Source organism: Salmo salar, chromosome ssa20 (genome assembly GCF_905237065.1).
Source record: "Salmo salar chromosome ssa20, Ssal_v3.1, whole genome shotgun sequence".
In the NCBI taxonomy this organism is placed as follows: domain Eukaryota; kingdom Metazoa; phylum Chordata; class Actinopteri; order Salmoniformes; family Salmonidae; genus Salmo; species Salmo salar.
Genome location: NC_059461.1, coordinates 1,067,723 through 1,087,831, shown reverse-complemented (window position 1 = coordinate 1,087,831; position 20,109 = coordinate 1,067,723). Strand labels below are relative to the sequence as shown.

Genomic DNA, 20,109 nt, shown 5'->3' with positions numbered 1-20,109 from the left:
GCCCACCTTCCAGCTCACAATCTCAAACACATAGATCCCCTGAACGCAGCTCACTCTCCAGATCCCAATCACCTGAATTCTGATCACCTGTTCACACATCTGTATGTCATTATCACACACTATTTAGTTCAGTTCTTTCCACCCAATCATTGTGAGGTATTGTTTAGTTTGTGACATGCTTCTATTGGAGCACTATTTTTACTGTAATTTAATCCTCCCGAGTATGACAGTTTTGGCCTGCCTCACTAATGACCCCTTTTGCCTATTCCCTGCCTGTACTTTAGCAAATCGGATTTCCTGTTATCAACCTATTATTTCCTGATCTCCCGGACGACTTTACTAGCCTTCTCCTTGCCTGTACTGTTTCCTTTTTGGACCACCTGTGTATGACCTTCTGCCTGCCCTTGGACCCAGCTACATGCCTCCTCCTGTGGTCCCTTGCAAATACACACCTGCTGCGCCCTGCTCTTGAAACCAGCTTTCTCTCTCCCATCGTGTTCATTAAAGCGTCATCCCTCTCAACCATACCATTTTTAAATTTCCTCATCAATCCACAGGGATACAACAGTTTTTACAGACTTTTTCTTAATGGGTGCATGCTTCTTAGTAACTGGGCTAAGCAATTTCATAAATGTGCCAAGTTCAGCGTCTGGTTGCTTCTCATTACACACCCCAGACCAACAAATATTATTTTCATCAACAACATAGGAATCACTACAAAACTTATTGTGTGACCTCTTATACAGCCCAGCCTTCGGAACTTTGGTTTACCTAGATATGGCTACTATATTGTGATCACTACATCCAATGGATTTGGATACCGCTTTCAAGCTAATTTCTGCAGCATTAGTAAAGATGTGATCAATTCATGCTGACAATTTTATTCCTGTGCTGTTTGTAACTACCCTGGTAGGTTGACTGATAACATGAACCAGGTAGCAGGCACTAGTTACAGTTTGAAGCTTTCTCTTGAGGGGGCAGCCTGATGAAAGCCAGTCAATATTTTAATCACCCAGTAAATATACTTCTCTGTTATTGCATACATTATGTGGTGGCTAATTTCTGCATTACCAAATGAGGAGAGTTACAAACTTCACACACTAGTCAGAGTTATACTTAAACTACATCTTTAATAAAAAGAGCTTTGCAAAAGCACTGACTTTCAATGATGTGCAATTTCTAATGAACCATTGAAAAGTGACAACACAAAAGTACAAAGATCTTTTATAGCCAAGATACATCCCTCTCAACGTACATGATGAACCACAGATCTTAGGAACAGTTCACAAAGAAAAACTTTTACTTGAGAGAGGAGTATCCCATAGCCAGATAGCATTCACTATAAATTATCGTTCAGTTTGGTCCCTAAAACGAGGTTCTAATCCGTATAACCTAAGTGAGTTTCATAGATAATCATAGATAATCACACATATATAGATTTTTCCAAGTTTCAATGTGGTCTTTGTATAATGTACGTTTAAACAGTGCATTCAACTGAAACGTTTTGCCCCCGTTCTATTGATTTAAACTTTGTAAAAAATAAAAATAAATGTTGTGTTACACTTATAATGTTGGCAACCCACTTCAATCAAAATGCAACAATACAAAATGTAGCAGGCTGTTCCCTATAAGTTGTCCTCTACCAGTGATATAAAAATGATTCCCAGACTCCCTGTGGTTTTTGAGCTGTACTAATTTTAACAGAACATGCAACCTGATTTTCCCACCTCTCGCGCTATTGATTTCAACGTGATATCGATATGAGTAATTGACAAACAGTGTTGCGTTTCTTTTTCTGTTTTGGTGTCCCCCAACACTGAAATGTAGCTGACTGTCTTCTGCAGGTTGTCCACTAACCAGTGATGTAAACAATATCTCCAGTTTTTGTCTTTTTTTTGTGTCAATTTCAACAGCGTATACAAACTGATTTCCCTCCTAATCGATATGAGTGTGCATATGCACATTCAATAAAATAGAAGTAGTATAATTACTATTGTGGCACATGTACATGCCAGTTTGCTAAAGCAGGAAAATAATCCTGCAGCAATGGGAAATGTGAATTATGTGGATTATAATGAATTTACTTTATTGTAGGGGTCGCAAAATGTTTCGTTAGGGCAAATCAAGTCTGAAATTTCAAAGTTAAAATTACAAATTTTAGAAGCCTTTTTCAAATTCAAATACACAACAAGTTTGCATTTTCTGCTTTGCAGGAACATTCTCAGCAGCAAAAGAGTGATCAAATTAAGATCCTACATCTGTATATGTAGGTAGTACATTTTATGTTAAAGTTTTCAATATAGCACTAACTATTTCTGCATATTTTGAATATTGATTTGGACACTTCAAAATGGTGTTTTGACATTGGGCTTTTAATCAAAAGTTATTGTCAACAGGAAGCAGCAACAGCATCATTTTCAACTTATGTTTTAGGAATATAAATGGTACTTTCAACATTAATTTCCAAGAGTATTTTTCTTAGTCATGTCAAAACTTCTGAATGAGTCCAAAAACATGCTGTGATTGATTTATTTTGATGATATACCAGAAATCGTGAAAACGGGTTTGCCTTGCCTCCTGCTTGAGTACCTGCACCTCTCATAGAATATTTGCACTAAAGTATAAACGCTGTTACTAAAATGAAAATTATTAACACCACCTTTTTCATTCCACTTCAAGCATGGAATCTTACCCTACCCATGTGTTCGTTCAGATGCTTTGTGGGTTGTGGATGTATCCAGGTTGTTTTTTAGGGTTTGACGCAGGGTTCTTTGTTTTACAGGGCTTCCAAGGCATTAGCGGCCCTAGGGGACCTACTGGACCAGTTGGTTTGGATGGATCAGATGTGAGTATAAAGCATCATCATAGTCAAAAATGTGTACACGTACACACAGCAGTGTTCTAGAATATTGGACCATTGGCTTTCATACATTTCTAATTCTCAGCGCAGCTCAAGCTATTTTTCCAACTGTCAACACATTCAAATGAATAGAGGACACATACCGGATCCTCTTTGGTTGAGAATTCGGGCTGTGCGTCCTCCGGGATGGTGGTTTCAGCTATGTCACAATGGGACACCGGACTATAGTGTCTCAGCATTTGTGGATTATTTCTATTTCTAATGGATTACATTTAGAAAGTAACCTACCCAACTCTGGTTATGTACATTTTAAAATGTTACACATTAAGTGTGTGCCTTCAGGCCACTACTCTAATACCTCATATCTACAATACAAAATGCATGTGTACGTGTGTGTAGAGTGTGTGTGTTAGCATGTGTATGCGTGTGTCTGTATCTGTGTTTGTGTCTCTTCACAGTCCCTGTTGTTCCATAAGGTGTATTTTTATCTGTTTTTTAAATCTGGTTCTACTGCTTGCATCAGTTACCTGATGTAGAATAGAGTTCCATGTAGCCATGGCTCTATGTTGTACTGTGTGCCTCCCATAGTCTGTTCTGGACTTGGGGATTGTGAGGAGACCTCTGGTGGCATGTCTTGTGGGGTATGCATGGGTGTCCGAGCTGTGTGCTAGTAGTTTAAACAGACAGCTCGGTGCATTCAACATGTCAATACCTTTTACAAAAACAAGTAGTGATGAAGTCAATCTCTCCTGTACTTTGAACCAATAGAGATTGACATGCATGTTATTAATGTTAGTTCTCTGTGTACATTTAAGGGCCAGCCGTGCTGCTCTGTTCTGAGCCAATTATAATTTTTTCCCCTCTTTGTGGCAGGAGCGACAAAACTAGGGCCTCTAGGACCTGCCTTGTTGCTAGTGTTGTTAAGAAGGTAGAGCAGATTTTTATTATGGACAGACTTCTCCCCATCTTAGCTACTGTTGCATCAACATGTTTTGACCATGACAGTTTGTAAACTGGAGTTACTCCAAGCAGGGTTACTCTAAGCAGTTTAGTCACCTCAACTTGCTGAATTTCCACATTATTCATTACAGGATTTAGTTTTGTATTTGTATTTATTAAGGATCCCCATTAGTTGCTGCCAAGGTAGCAGCTACTCTTCCTGGGGTCCAGCTACTTTAAGGCAGTTATATACTATTTAAAATATTACATGGCATTACATTTCATAACACTTTTCACAACACATTAAGTGTGTTCCCTCAGGCCATTACTCTACAGTCGTGGCTAAAAGTTTTGAGAATGACACAAATATAAATGTTCCCAAAGTCTGCTGCCTCAGTTTGTATGATGGCAATTTGCATATACTCCAGAATGTTATGAAGAGTGATCAGATGAATTGCAATTAATTGCAAAGTCCCTCTTTGCCATGCAAATTAACTGAATCCCCCCAAAATATTTCCACTGGATTTCAGCCCTGCCACAAAAGGACCAGCTGACATCATGTCAGTGATTCGCTTGTTAACACAGGTGTGAGTGTTGACGAGGACAAGGCTGGAGATCACTATGTCATGCTGATTGAGGTCAAATAACAGACTGGAAGCTTCAAAAGGAGGGTGGTGCTTGGAATCATTGTTCTTCCTCTGTCAACCATGGTTACCTGCAAGGAAACACGTGCCGTCATCATTGCTTTGCACAAAAGGGGCCTCACAGTTAAGGATACTGCTGCCAGTAAGATTGCACCTAAATCAACCATTTATCGGATCATCAAGAACTTCAAGGAGTGCGGTGCAATTGTTGTGAAGAAGGCTTCAGGGCGCCCAAGAAAGTCCAGCAAGTGCCAGGACCATCTCCTATAGTTGATTCAGCTGTGGGATCGGGGCACCACCAGTACAGAGCTTGCTCAGGAATGTCAGCAGGCAGGTGTGAGTGCATCTGCACGCACAGTGAGGTGAAGACTTTTGGAGGATGGCCTGGTGTCAAGAAGGGCAGCAAAGAAGCCACTTCTCTCCAGGAAAAACATCAGGGACAGACTGATATTCTGCAAATGGTACAAGGACTGGACTGCTGAGGACTGGGGTAAAGTCATTTTCTCTGATGAATCCCATTTCCGATTGTTTGTGGCATCCTGAAAAAAGCTTGTCCGGAGAAGACAAGGTGTGCGCTACCATCAGTCCTGTGTCATGCCAACAATAAAGAATCCTGAGACCATTCATGTGTGTGGTTGCTTCTCAGCCAAGGGAGTGGGCTCACTCACAATTCTTCCTAAGAACACAGCTATGAATAAAGAATGGTATCAACACATCCTCCGAGAGCAACTTCTCCCAACCATCCAGGAACAGTTTAGTGACGAGCAATGCCTTTTCCAGCATGATGGGGCACCTTGCCATAAGGCAAAAGTGATAACTAAGTGGCTCGGAGAAAAGAACATCGATATTTTGGGTCCATGGCCATGAAACTCCCTAGACCTTAATCCCATTGAGAACTTGTGGTCAATCCTCAAGAGGCGGGTGGACAAACAAAAACCCACAAATTCTGACAAACTCCAAGCATTGATTATGCAAGAATGGGCTGCCATCAGTGAGGATGTGGCCCAGAAGTTAATTGACAGCGTGCCAGGGCGGATTGCAGAGGTCTTGAAAAAGAAGGGTCAACACTGCAAATATTGACTCTTTCCATCAAATTCATGTAATTGTCAATAAAAGCCTTTGACACTTGTGAAATGCTTGTAATTATACTTCAGTTTTCCATAGTAACATCTGACAAAATATCTAAAGACACTGAAGCAGCAAACTTTGTGGAAGTTAATATTTGTGTCATTCTCAAAACTTTTGGCCACGACTGTACTATGTGTAGGGTGCGTGTCTTGTCATGTGTATGTGTGTCTGTGCCTGTGTGTGTCTCTTCACAGTCCCCACTGTTTCATAAAGTGTATTTTAATTATATATTTCTTTATCTGATTATACTGCTTGCATCAGTTACCTGATGTGGAATAGACTTCAATGTAGCCATGGCTCTATGTAGTACTGTGCTCCTCCCATAGTCTGTTCTTGACATGGAGATTGTGAAGAGACCTTGTGGGGTATGCATGGGTGTTTGAGCTGTGTGCTAGTAGTTTAAACAGACACCTCAGTGCATTCAGCATATCAACAGTTCTTACAGTTGAGGTATTATGTGTCCCAAATACAATGCTTTTAGTTTTTTAAATATTTAGGACTAACTTGTTTCTTGCCACCCATTCTGAAACTGACTGCAGCTCTTTGTTAAGTGTTGCAGTGATTTCACTCGCTGTAGTAGCTGATAGTGTTGAGTCATCCGCATACATAGACACACTGGCTTTACTTAAAAAGCAAGTGGCTGGTCATTAGTAAAGATTGAAAAAAGTAAGAGGCCCAGATAGCTGCCCCGGGGAATGCCCGATTCCAACTGGATTATGTTGGAGAGGCTTCCATTGAAGAACACTCTCTGTGTTCTGTTAGAGTTGAGTTGAGTTCATTTTTGTTTTTACAGGGACAGTGCAAATTAATCAATGTTTCAGTAAAAGTGCCGGTTTTAGCGAGCCAGTTAATTTTCAACCGCAGTCCCTGGGCAGGTTATTAAAAACAATTACAATAACAATACAGACAATCATTGAGCAGTTAGCACACGCAGAGCAACATAGGACAACCAAGACATAGCATGCAGACAGAGCAACATAGCACAAAAACCAACAAGACAAAATACATAAAAGCAACAAAGTGTTTCCACATCTCACAAGCTACAGACAAAATGGAAAGCGGCAATACACAACTAGGGATTATGTTCACAAATCTGATTGGCCTTTAGCCATGTCTTCATGTTTTTTGTGAAAGTGTGATAGGTGGTGCAGTTATGTGTGTCTGATGGCAGTGTATTCCAAACATTGGAAGCTCTCACGGAGAAAGCAGATTGACAAAAGGTGCTTTTCCTTAAGGGAACTATACAGTCACCTCTCATGGCAGACCTTGTGGATCTGCTGCCATATGTTTGGGTTTTCTGTTTAACAAAAGTACTGAGTGGAGGGGGAGCCAAGCCATTTAGGACTTGAATTTTTTATTGTTTTATTTTTTATTTCACCTTTATTTAACCAGTTAGGCAAGTTGAGAACAAGTTCTCATTTACAATTGCGACCTGGCCAAGATAAAGCAAAGCAGTTTGACATACAACAACACAGAGTTACACATTGAGTAAAACAAACATACAGTCAATAATACAGTACAAAAATAAGTCTATATACAATGTGAGCAAATGAGGTGAGATAAGAGAGGTAAAGGCAAAAAAGGCCATGGTGGCAAAGTAAATACAATATAGCAAGTAAAACACTGGAATGGTAGATTTGTAGTGGAAGAAAGTGCAAAGTAGGAATAGAAATAATGGGGTGCAAAGGAGCAAAATAAATAAATAAATACAGTAGGGGAAGAGGTAGTTGTTAGGGCTAAATTATAGATGGGCTATGTACAGGTGCAGTGATCTGTGAGCTGCTCTGACAGCTGGTGCTTAAAGCTAGTGAGGGAGATAAGTGTTTCCAGTTTGAGATTTTTGTAGTTTTTGTAGTTCGTTCCAGTCATTGGCAGCGGAGAACTGGAAGGAGAGACGGCCAAAGGAAGAATTGGCTTTGGGGGTGACCAGAGAGTTATACCTGCTGAATACAAGACATGCGTCGGTATATTGCACAAGATTTTTCCAACTCAGGGAGCTCATGCTTTCTGAGGATGTAACAGTGATGATGGCTATTGGGCTTCCTATCAAGCACTTGGAGAGCCTGTTTGTAGACAGACTGAATGGGTTTTAATGTTGTACAGCAAGCTTGGGCCCAACTAGTCAAGCAGTATGTTAAGTGGGGGAGTATCATAGATTTGAAGTACAGTTTTGCTACCTCTGTTGTCAAACAATTTCATATAAATCGGAAATTAGCTAGGTTGAATTTGGTTATTTGAATTACCTTTTCACCTGAGAGGTTGGAATCAAGTATGATGCCAATGTACTTAAAATCAGATACCACCTGGAGCTTCTCCCCTGACACCTAGACATCTGGCTCATTAGCATCAGATTCCCTCTTTGGGAAGAACATGCATGCAGTTTTTTTTCACATTGAGACAGGTAACTTTTTATCCACAATATAGCAGGGGGTGTAAAGCCATATCACATGTTTTTCCAGCAGCAGACTATGATTGATAATGTCAAATGCCGCACTGAAGTCTAACAAAACAGCTCCCACAATCTTTTTATCATCAAGTTCTCTCAGCCAATCATCAGTCATTTGTGTAAGTGCTGTGCATGTTGAATGCCCTTCCCTATACGTGTGTGCTGGAAATCTGTTGTCAATTTCTTTGCTGTAAAATAGCATTTTATCTGGTCAAAAACAATTTTTTTCCTAAAGTTTCCTAAAAGTTGGTACAGGCTGATTGGCCGGTTATTTGAACCAGTAAATGGGGCTTTACTATTATTGGGTAGCGAAATTACTTTTGCTTTCCTCCAGGCCTGAGGACACACAGTTTCTTGTAGGCTTAGATTGAAAATATGGAAAATAGGAGTGGCAATATCGTCTGACTATGACGCTTAAGTCTGCGTTCACACAGGCAGCCCAATTCAGATAATATTTCAATTATTTGCATATCTTATACCAATATGATATTTTCCATAACGTGTAAACAGCAACAAAAACTAATGGAATCTGATATTTTCACTCCTGCATAGGTGGATCTGAATCCTGGTACAAACCCCATCCTCCATATGCAACTTCTGTCTGGATGCTCAGATAAAAAAAATGTGCTCTGAAGTTTTTTGCACATGACCCTCTGTTATAATAACAACCACCCCAAAATGTTAAGGAACAGTGACCGGAAATGTGCTATTACAGAATGTGCAAATCTGATATGGGTCACATGTAAAATGGAGTGTGGACAGTCAGAAAAAAACATTGGACATTGAAGGAAAATCAGACTTGGGTTCTGAGAGTGGCTGTGTAAACACTGTCTATGTAGTGCACTATATAAGTAATAGGGTGCCATTTGAGACTCACACATTGTGTTTTCTCACTCGAATGTATATGCTCAATGTATACTGTATTTGTGGTACATACCTTAGCCTGCAGTTTGTTTCTTTGTGTATTGTGTCATCCAAACAATCACCTTGAATTTGTTTAAAACCATGTGTATTCATAAGGATGTCTGTGTGTTTTTCTGCAGGGTTTAACTGGTTCACCTGGCCTGAGAGGTCCGCCTGTAAGTTCCTACCTGCACGATTACACTTTCACACATTTTGCTGTACAGACAATGAAAAGGGATAATCTAATATTATTTCATGCCACAATTGCATATTCAGTAACTTCCCTTGTGTTTATAGCATTCTAAATCATATGAAACACTAGTACACGGCCCTCTCCATAGGCTAGCTAGAGTTTTATTTATCTGTCACACTCACTCTCTCTCTTTCTTTCATTAATTCTCTCTCTCCCTTTACCTCTCCCTCTCTCCCTGTCATTTTACCAGGGAGAGAAAGGAAGATCATTGCCAGGACAGAAAGGAGATGAAGTGAGTAACCCACAAGTGTGTCCATAACACCCCTGCAGGTCAAGTATGGACATCAGCTCTTGTGCTTCCAATCCATAAGGGCGAGGATAGTAGTGATCTTAATACTTATCACCCCATTTCAAGGCTTCCTTGTCTAGCTAAGATTCTTGAATCCTTAGAAAATGTACAACTTTTGCAAATGTATTTTGAATGTAAACAAATCAGGGTTTAGGCCTGGGCATAGCTATTACTGCAACCACTTTAGTTATTAATGATCTTTTCAATGCTTTAGACACTAAAATGAAATCTCACGTTTACATTTTAGTAATTTAGCAGACGCTCTTATCCAGAGCGACTTACAGTAGTGAACGCATACATTTCATACATTTTTTCCATACTGGTCCCCCGTGGGAATCGAACCCACAACCCTGGCATTGCAAGCACCATGCTCTACCAACTGAGCCACACGGGACTTGTGCTGGTGTTGCTTTGTTTGTAGACCTGTCAAAAGTGTTTGATACTGTTGCTCATGCTATTTAATTGAATAAGTTGTCCTCAATAGACCTGAGCTCTGACGCCTGTTAATGGTTTAATGATTATCTTAGTGACAGAACTCAGGCCATTGTGATTGATGGGGTTAAGTCTACATTTCTTGATGTACATAAAAGTGTACCACAGGGGTCGATTTTGGGACCTGTTCTCTTCACTATTTATATAAACACATTGGTCAATCTGTAAAACATTGTAAACTTCATCTATATGCAGATTATACTATTATGAATGCTATTGGCCGACTGTTGATCTGGCTGTGTAAAAACTACAGTCAGATTTTATAGCTGTGCAAGAATCCCTTGTTGATTTAAAACTTGTGCTTAATACGTGCAAAACAAAATACATGTTTTTAGGGAAATTGAAAGGGGGATACCTAGTCAGTTGTACAACTGAATGCCTTAAACTGAAATGTGTCTTCCACATTTAACCCAACCCCTTTATAATCTCTGTCTATATATAGAGAGAGAGAGATTATAAAGGGGTTGGGTTAAATGTGGAAAACTGGTGCGATATATATATACACTGCTCAAAAAAATAAAGGGAACACTTAAACAATACAATGTAACTCCAAGTCAATCACACTTCTGTGAAATCAAACTGTCCACTTAGGAAGCAACACTGATTGACAATACATTTCACATGCTGTTGTGCAAATGGAATAGACAACAGGTGGAAATTATAGGCAATTAGCAAGACACCCCCAATAAAGGAGTGGTTCTGCAGGTGGGGACCACAGACCACTTCTCAGTTCCTATGCTTCCTGGCTGATGTTTTGGTCACTTTTGAATGCTGGCGGTGCTTTCACTCTAGTGGTAGCATGAGACGGAGTCTACAACCCACACAAGTGGCTCAGGTAGTGCAGCTCATCCAGGATGGCACATCAATGCCAGCTATGGCAAGAAGGTTTGCTGTGTCTGTCAGTGTAGTGCCCAGAGCATGGAGGCGCTCCCAGGAGACAGGCCAGTACATCAGGAGACGTGGAGAAGGCCGTAGGAGGGCAACAACCCAGCAGCTGGACCGCTACCTCCGCCTTTGTGCAAGGAGGAGCAGGAGAAGCAATGCCAGAGCCCTGCAAAATGACCTCCAGCAGGCCACAAATGTGCATGTGTCTGCTCAAACGGTCAGAAACAGACTCCATGAGGGTGGTATGAGGGCCCGACGTCCACAGGTGGGGGTTGTGCTTACAGCCCAACACCGTGCAGGACGTTTGGCATTTGCCAGAGAACACCAAGATTGGCACATTCGCCACCGGCGCCCTGTGCTCTTCACAGATGAAAGCAGGTTCACACTGAGCATGTGACAGACGTGACAGAGTCTGGAGACGCCGTGGAGAACGTTCTGCTGCCTGCAACATCCTCCAGCATGACCGGTTTGGCGGTGGGTCAGTCATGGTGTGGGGTGGCATTTCTTTGGGGGGTCGCACAGCCCTCCATGTGCTTGCCAGAGGTAGCCTGACTGCCATTAGGTACCGAGATGAGATCTTCAGACCCCTTGTGAGACCATATGCTGGTGCGGTTGGCCCTGGGTTCCTCCTAACGCAAGACAATGCTAGACCTCATGTGGCTGGAGTTTGTCAGCAGTTCCTGCAAGTGGAAGGCATTGATGCTATGGACTGGCCTGCCTGTTCCCCAGACCTGAATCCAATTGAGCACATCTGGGACATCATGTCTCGCTCCATCCACCAACGCCACGTTGCACCACAGACTGTCCAGGAGTTGGCGGATGCTTTAGTCCAGGTCTGGGAGGAGATCCCTCAGGAGACCATCCGCCACCTCATCAGGAGCATGCCCAGGCGTTGTAGGGAGGTCATACAGGCACGTGGAGGCCACACACACTACTGAGCCTCATTTTGACTTGTTTTAAGGACATTACATCAAAGTTGGATCAGCCTGTAGTGTGGTTTTCCACTTTAATTTTTAGTGTGACTCCAAATCCAGACCTCCATGGGTTGATAAATTGGATTTCCATTGATTATTTTTGTGTGATTTTGTTGTCAGCGCATTCAACTATGTAAAGAAAAAAGTATTTAATAAGATTATTACTTTCATTCAGATCTAGGATGTGTTGTTTAAGTGTTCCCTTTATTTTTTTGAGCAGTATATATATATATAGCACCAGTCAGAAGGGCTTTTCTTTATTTTTACTATTTTCTACATTGTAGAATAATAGTGAAGACATCAAAACTATGAAATAACACATATGGAATCCGTCTTGAAGGAGTTCCCACATATGCTGAGCACTTATTGGCTGCTTTTCCTTCACTCTGCAGTCCAACTCATCCCAAACCATCTCAATTGGATTGAGGTCAGGTGATTGTGGAGGCCAGGTCATATGATGCAGCACTCCATCACAATCCTTCTTGGTCAAATAGCCCTTACAAAGCCTGGAGGTGTGTTTTGGGTCATTGTCCTGTTGAAAAACAAATGATAGTCCCACTAAGCGCAAACCAGATGGGATGGCGTATCGCTGCAGGATGCTGTGGTAGCCATGCTGGTTAATTGTGCCTTGAATTCTAAATAAATCACAGACAATGTCACCAGCAAAGCACCCCCACACCATCACACCTCCTCCTCCATGCTTCACAGTGAGAACCACACATGCCACGATAATCCGTTCACCTACTCTGCGTCTCACAAAGACACGGCGTTTGGACCCAAAAATGTCATCAGACCAAAGGACAGATTTCCACCTGTCTTAATGTCCATTGCTTGTGTTTCATGGCCCAAGCAAGTCTCTTCTTCTTATTGGTGTCCTTTATTAGCATTTTCTTTGCAGCAATTTTACCATGAAGGCCTGATTCACGCAGTCTCCTCTGAACAGTTGATGTTGAGATGTGTCTGTTACTTTATTTGGACTTCAATCAGAGGTGCAGTTAACTCTAATGAACTTATTGGTAACTCTGGGTCTTCTTTTCCTGTTGCGGTCCTCATGAAAGACAGTTTAATCATAGCGCTTGATGGTTTTTGCGACTGCACTTGAAGAAACTTTCTAAGTTCTTGACATTTTCGTGATTGACTGACATTCATGTCTTAAAGTAATGATGGACTTTAGTTTCTCTTTGCTTATTTGAGCTGTTCTTGCCATTATATGGACTTAGTCTTTTACCAAATAGGGCTATCTTCTGTTTACCAACCCTACCTTGTCACAACACAACTGATTGGCTCGAACGCATTAAGAAGGAAATAAATTCCACAAATTAACTTTTAACAAGGCACACCTGTTAATTGAAATGCATTCCAGGTGATTACCTCATGAAGCTGGTTGAGAGAATGCCAAGCGTGTGTAAAGCTGTCATCAAGGAAAAGGGTAGCTACTTTGAAGAATCTCAAATTTACAATATATTTTGATTTGTTTAACACCTCTTTGGTTATTACATGATTCCATATGTTTTATTTCATCGTTTTGATGTCTTCACTATTATTCTACTATGTAGAAAATAGTACAAATAAAGAAAAACCATTGAATGAGTAGGTGTATCCAATCTTTTGACTGGTACTGTATATATAGATACAGTTTGTGTGTAAAGAATGTGCTGACAACCTCACCTGTGTATGTGTCATAGGGAGACCAGGGTACCCAAGGACCCCCAGGACCCTTTGAGTTTGTGGACCCCCCAGAAGACTTCTACATCAAAGGAAGCCAGGTGATCAGGATGTCTTCTATAGCATGATTATCATTGGTTGTCTGTGGGGTGGCAGGTATTCTAGAGGTTAGATTGGTCGGACCAGCAGCTTGAAAGTTGCTGGTTCTTGCCCTGGGGCGTGCGTAACAAAACTGATGATGGAACTCAAATGGCAGTTGGAAGGCTGTTGGTCTCTGATCCCAGGTACCATCTCCTGCCTTTTGTGCCCTTGACGAAAGGCACTTAACCCCCCTCCAAAATAGCTCCATCCAGGGGGGCTGCACCTTGGCTGACCCAGTGCCTCTCAATGTTTGTATGGGGTTGTTGGGAAAGGCAGAATACCAACTTATTTTCAAAAAAATATACATCAAAGTATCTATTCTATATATTCTTTCCTGATTCTTATTGATTGCCTGAGTTTTATTGCAGGGGAGGAGAGGTGTGAAGGGAGAGTGTGGACCAAGGGGAAGTGATGTGAGTACACAGAGCCAGCTGAATGTTGTTAATCATCATTACTTTGTGTATTCGTACGTACGTGCTTATGAGTGTAGGTGCATGTGTGGATTCACTGGGGCTGCTCTTCTTTCCACTAAAGTCTGACTAGTCTACACTCTTAGAAAAATGGGTTCCAAAACAATTCTTTGCAGAGGGATGGTTTGACCAAAAACCATTTTCATCTGAAGAACTCTTTTTGGAAGATGAGGGTTCTTTGCAAGACAAAGGGTTCTGTCTATAAACTTTTTCATCCTAAGAACCGTTTTTGGAAGAAAAGGTTCTTTGATGATTCTTTGGAAGGCGGGAATGATTCTTTGGAAAGCTTTTTTATTGTAATTTTTTTATTTATTTTAAAAAGTGCCTTGAGCATTTGTGTTTACCGCAGTGTTTAAACGTTAGCAGTGGTTCCCAAACTGATTATGCAAAAATCAAATTTAAATGTACTCAGTCCAGCTTTCAATTTACTCTTGAAAGTTGTAATGGTAGAATGCATAAGGTGTCATTTTGAAATTGGGTAGTGCATCATCAGTTTTCTCTCTTGTCATGTCAGTCATTGCATACCTTAGAGAGCTATTTATAACTTGTCAGAAATGTCCAGATCAACTAAATAATTTCAGCTAATGTTTTTTTTGCCCATATATTTTGTTGTAGTGTTTGAGTCACTCAAATATAGCATGAATACACATTAGACATGGCAAAATGTATGGGATTGCAAGAAAATAAAGTTTAAACTTGCAACATTTTATCTCCACCAACAAGAGGGGTGTGAACAGTTTGTGTCATGAACAGTGCTTGTGCCCATAGAAACAGACGTGGCTTGCACACAAAGGGGAGGCATGGAATGTTCCCCAGTGCTGGAAGGGGGGCATGAGTGGAAGTGTTTGGGAACCCCTGCTCTAGAGTTTAAAAAGATAGGTGTGAGAATGTTTCAACTGTACCTAGAGTATATGAGAATATTTGTACCCAGCAAATTGTCCAGTGTTACCAGTGTAGATATTTCAGAGTAACAAAAAGCTAAATTAACACTCAGTGGTGTAAAAATAACCCCAGTGCTGGTGTACCAGAGGTGAGTGTGATTGTGTTATTTTTCTCTGTGTAGAGTAAAACACTCAAGACCACACTCATTATTATCATATTTCCCATCATGCTCTATAGCAGGAATATATTTTTTATTGTTTGTTTCAATATCTGTGTTTTTAGCATGTACATTGACTGATTGATCTGATGCTACACAAAGATAAATAACATACATTTTTCTAGTTGTTAGAGAATCTGTAAGTAGCTACTGAGATAATTGTTCCAGTTTGCATGGTTTAGGTAGTCTCAAAATTCAAGTTGTTGGATATCCTTCCTCTGGCCGGAATCCAATCAGATTTACACATCACTTTGCGTGCCAGCATAAATTGACTTGAAGGCCTGATATGACCTGTAAACCAGGTGTTCCCTAAAACCACTCTGCTATGGTATAACTAGGCCGTCAAAGAAAGGCCTTATGATATATGTAATGTTTTGTCATAAAGAGTTGAATTTTAAAGAGTTTAATTTTAAAGGGTTCTAGGAAGAAACCTTCAAAGATAAGAGGGTTCTTACTAGAACTGTTCATAGAGGGTTCTAGGTAGAACCATTTACAGGTGGTTATAAAGTACATAGGGTTATAGGTAGAACCCTCTGCAAAGGGTTCTACCTAGCACCAAAAAGGGTTCCCCTATGGAGACAAACCAAAAAACCAAAAATGGCAGAGCCGCCGTAAAACTTGTGGCGAGACAGCATTTCCCCCAGTACTTTTCAATCTCGTGTGGCCCCGTCACTCCACTATCAAAGCAGCAGCATCGACTGAGTCAGTAACTTCACCACATTTTTGCATTCCAGTTCAACATTTACTTTCTCTGCCGCAGTCTACCACTGAAAACCATTGAAGACTATACGCAGAAAAGTTGTGGTCTTTTGTTTGAGCAATATGATTGGCCGTTCATTCATACTATGCTCCCACGAGTAACAACTTCTCGAGCACTCAAGCAGTACAGAAGTTGATAGCTACTTTCACACAGAACACGCGAGCTGTCCTGAACAAAAAGAAGCGCCCATCAATCCCCACTGGGCACACACTGGTTGAATCAACGTTGTTTCCACATCGTTGCAATGAAATGACATTGAACCAACGTGGAATAGATGTTGAATTGACGTCTGTACCCAGTGAGTCTTCTCGCTGAGCTTATTTATTTTAGTGAATTACGAAAGTAAACATTCAATAGTGAACATACAGTGGTTCTTCCTTTAAAAGTTATGCAGCGGCCATTTGTGGTAGATGGTTGCATTCTGTCATTGCACCACACTATCACAAGTGTGAGTTAGAACGCTGATCTAGCAGGAGTCTAAACTGTGGCAATTAATGGAGGTGTTTTCAGTCTGAGAGTCTCTCCTCTGGCACTAGAGTCCTGCGTCAGGCAACAACAACAAAAACTGTCTGTGTTCCTGGAGTTAAGAAAGAGCTTGGGTAAATACAATGGGGGGATTTCACTGACATTTTACATTTTAGTCATTTAGCAGACACTCTTATCCAGAGCGACTTACAGTAGTGAATGCATACATTTCATAAAATAGTTTTTTCCCATACTGGTTCCCCATGGGAATCGAACCCACAACCCTGGCGTTGCAAACACCATGCTTTACCAACTGAGCCACACTTGACATGTGGACTGAAGATTTTTGAAAAATAGACACCGTGGGCTTTTGGTTTCTCCCCCTCTTAAAACAGAAATAAAAATTCTAAATAACAAACTGGATTTCTTTACAAATTAGTAAGAATGTCTCACCCAATATTCAAGAATGGCCTTTTTCCCTTTATTCAGATTACAATCACTCACTTTCGGTTATTTGAAACGAAATAATCTCCAAAATATCGTTATTTTTTAAACAAGCCATATAAAGTTGGTTGCAATTTCAGTAAAAAAAAAAGTAAGGAACTTGTCTGTCGGCCCTGCATTAAAGACCAAAATTGGTTAAAGAAAATTGTGAGAAATAAAAAGATATACCACCGTCTCTTGCGCATGTCATTTTCCTTTCATAATGCATCCTTATTTACAAAGCGATTACTATTATTATTAACCCTGCATTATAATTGTATAAAAGCCCCTTAGATATTCTCACAGACCAGATTTACCCTAACGAAAAAACGCACCTCAGATATGAATTTAGAATCCTCCAATCCTCTAAATGTAATTATTGACGGACAGTCACGTCATTGGCGGAGTTGAAGAGGGCGAGGAACGAGGCGTCACAATCCATGCCAAGCAAACATGCAGATGTTTATTTCAACTACATTTTAGTTGCAACAAGGTTGATCGGGTTTAAATCAGGAGACCTACATGTAGAGATAAAAAACATTTTTTTTATATTCTTTAGGCGTACCGTAGGGGACATGAATCTCACTAGTGTTGAGTAATGTGCTGTTAAAAGTGTGGTAGTCTTTTATTTATTTATTTGTATTTAACATTTATTTTACTACATAAAGGTCTACTTACTCTGCTGGCATCTTGACCCAGTTTATGCCCTCATAAGCAGTGCAAACCATAACAAATGACTATGGGAATAAATGGAAGGGGGAAAAAGTAAGAAACTTCTCTGTCGGCCCTGGAGGCCTTTTGAAAACATGTTTTCAAACACTTGTTTTTCACAAGGGCTATTATTAGGACAATAGACATGATGTGGTCCAAAAAACACCTCTCTGACATAGGGTCTAGCATATCTCTTCTGATGCAGCACTCCATCACTCTCCTTCTTGGTCAAATAGCCCTTACACTTCCTGGAGGTGTGTTGGGTCATTGTCCTGTTGAAAAACAAATTATAGTCCCACGAAGCGCAAACCAAATGGGATGCCGTATCACTGCAGAATGCTGTAGTTGCCATGCTGGTTGAGTGTGCCTTGAATTCTAAATAAATTACAGACAGTGTCACCAGCAAAGTTCCCCCATACCATCACACCTCCTCCTCCATGCTTCACGGTGGGTACCACACATTTTCTTATTGGTGTCCTTTAGTAGTGTTTTCTTTGCAGCAATTCGACCATGAAGGCCTGATTCACCCAATCTCCTCTGAACAGTTGATGTTGAGATGTGTCTGTTACTTGAACTCTGTGAAGCATTCATTTGGGCTGCAATTTCTGAGGCGGGTAACTCTGATTGGCACACCTGTTAATTGAAATGCAACCTCATGAAGCTGTTTGAGAGAATACCAAGAGTGTGCAAAGCTGTCATCAAAACAAAGGGTGGCTACTTTAAAGAATCTCAAATATAAAATAATTTTGGGATTTGTTTAACACTTTTTTGGTTATTAAACTCAGCAAAAAAAGAACAACCTCTCACTGTCAACTGGGTTTGTTTTCAGCAAACTTAACATGTGTAAATATTTGTATGAACATAAGACTCAACAACTGAGACATATACTGAACAAGTTCCACAGACATGTGACTAACAGAAATTGAAAAATGTGTCCCTGAACAAAGGAGGGGAGGGGTCAAAATCAAAAGCAACAGTCAGTATCTGGTGTGGCCACCAGCTGCATTAAGTACTGCAGTGCATCTCCTCCTCATGGACTGCACCAGATTTGCCAGTTCTTGCTGTGAGATGTTACCCCACTCTTCCACCAAGGCACCTGCAAGTTCCCTGACATTTCTGGGGGGAATTTCCCTATCCCTCACCCTCCAATCCAACAGGTCCTAGACGTGCTCAATGGGATTGAGATCCGGGCTCTTCGCTGGCCATGGCAGAACACTGACATTCCTGTCTTGCAGGAAATCACGCACAGAATGAGCAGTATGGCTGGTGGCATTGTCATGCTGGAGGGTCTTGTCAGGATGAGCCTGCAGGAAGGGTTCCACATGAGGGAGGAGGATGTCTTCCCTGTAACGCACAGCGTTGAGATTGCCTGCAATGACAACAAGCTCAGCCCGATGATGCTGTGACACACCGCCCAGACCAGGATGGACCCTCCACCTCCAAATCGATCCCGCTCCACAGTACAAGCCTCGGTGTAACGCTCATTCCTTTGACGATAAACGCGAATCCGACCATCACCCCTGGTGAGACAAAACCGCGACTCTTCAGTGAAGAGCACTTTTTGCCAGTCCTGTCTGGTCCAGCGACGGTGGGTTTGTGCCCATAAGCGACTTTGTTGCCGGTGATGTCTGGTGAGGACCTGCCTTACAACAGGCCTACAAGCCCTTAGTCCAGCCTCTCTCAGCCTATTGCGGACAGTCTGAGCACTGATGGAGTTTTCATAACTGTGACCTTAATTGCCTGTTAGTGTCTTAACGACCGTTCCACAGGTGCGTGTTCATTAATTGTTTATGGTTCATTGAACAAGCATGGGAAACAGTGTTTAAACCCTTTACCATGAAGATATGTCAAGTTATTTGTATTTTTACTAATTATAATAACAAAGTTATTTGTTATTTGTATTTTTACTAATTATCTTTGAAAGACAGGGCCCTGAGAAAGTTCCTCCATATGTGTTATTTTTTAGTTTTGATGTCTTCACTATTATTCTAAAATGTAGAATAGTAAAAATAAAGAACATTTGTAAAAATAAATGAAATATCACATTTACGTAAGTATTTACACATTTTACTCAGTACTTTGTTGGAGCACCTTTGGCAGCGATTACAGCCTTGTGTCTTCTTGGGGTTTACACTATAAGCTTGGCACATCTGTATTTGGGGATTTTGTCCCATTCTTCTCTGTAGGTGAACCGTCGCCCCAGTCTGAGGTCCTGAGTGCTCTGTAGCCGGTTTTCATCAAGGATCTCTCTGTACTTTGCTCCATTCATCTTTCCCTCGATCCTGACTAGTCTCCCAGTCCCTGCCGCTGAAAAACATCCCAGTAGCATGATACAGGAATCACCATGCTTCACCGTAGGGATGGTGCCAGATTTTGTCCAGACGTGACACTTGGCATTCAGGCCAAAGAGTCCAATCTTGCTTTCATCAGACCAGAGAATCTTGTTTATCATAAGAATTTGTTCTTAACTGACTTGACTAGTTAAATAAAGATAAAAAAAAA

At 41.0% G+C, this 20,109-nt stretch overlaps 1 protein-coding gene across 7 annotated transcripts in view; it reads left to right on the top strand.

Moving 5' to 3' along the window:
* col4a4 (collagen, type IV, alpha 4) overlaps positions 1-20,109 on the top strand; it is a 241,645-nt gene that overhangs the window by 117,306 nt on the left and 104,230 nt on the right. For all 7 annotated transcript variants that reach the window (XM_045704243.1, XM_014159949.2, XM_014159950.2 and 4 more), the window contains 5 exons: positions 2,783-2,845; positions 9,061-9,096; positions 9,364-9,405; positions 13,499-13,579; positions 13,988-14,032. In XM_045704243.1, coding sequence (XP_045560199.1) covers positions 2,783-2,845; positions 9,061-9,096; positions 9,364-9,405; positions 13,499-13,579; positions 13,988-14,032 — 267 coding nt within the window. The remainder of the gene's footprint in view (positions 1-2,782; positions 2,846-9,060; positions 9,097-9,363; positions 9,406-13,498; positions 13,580-13,987; positions 14,033-20,109) is intronic.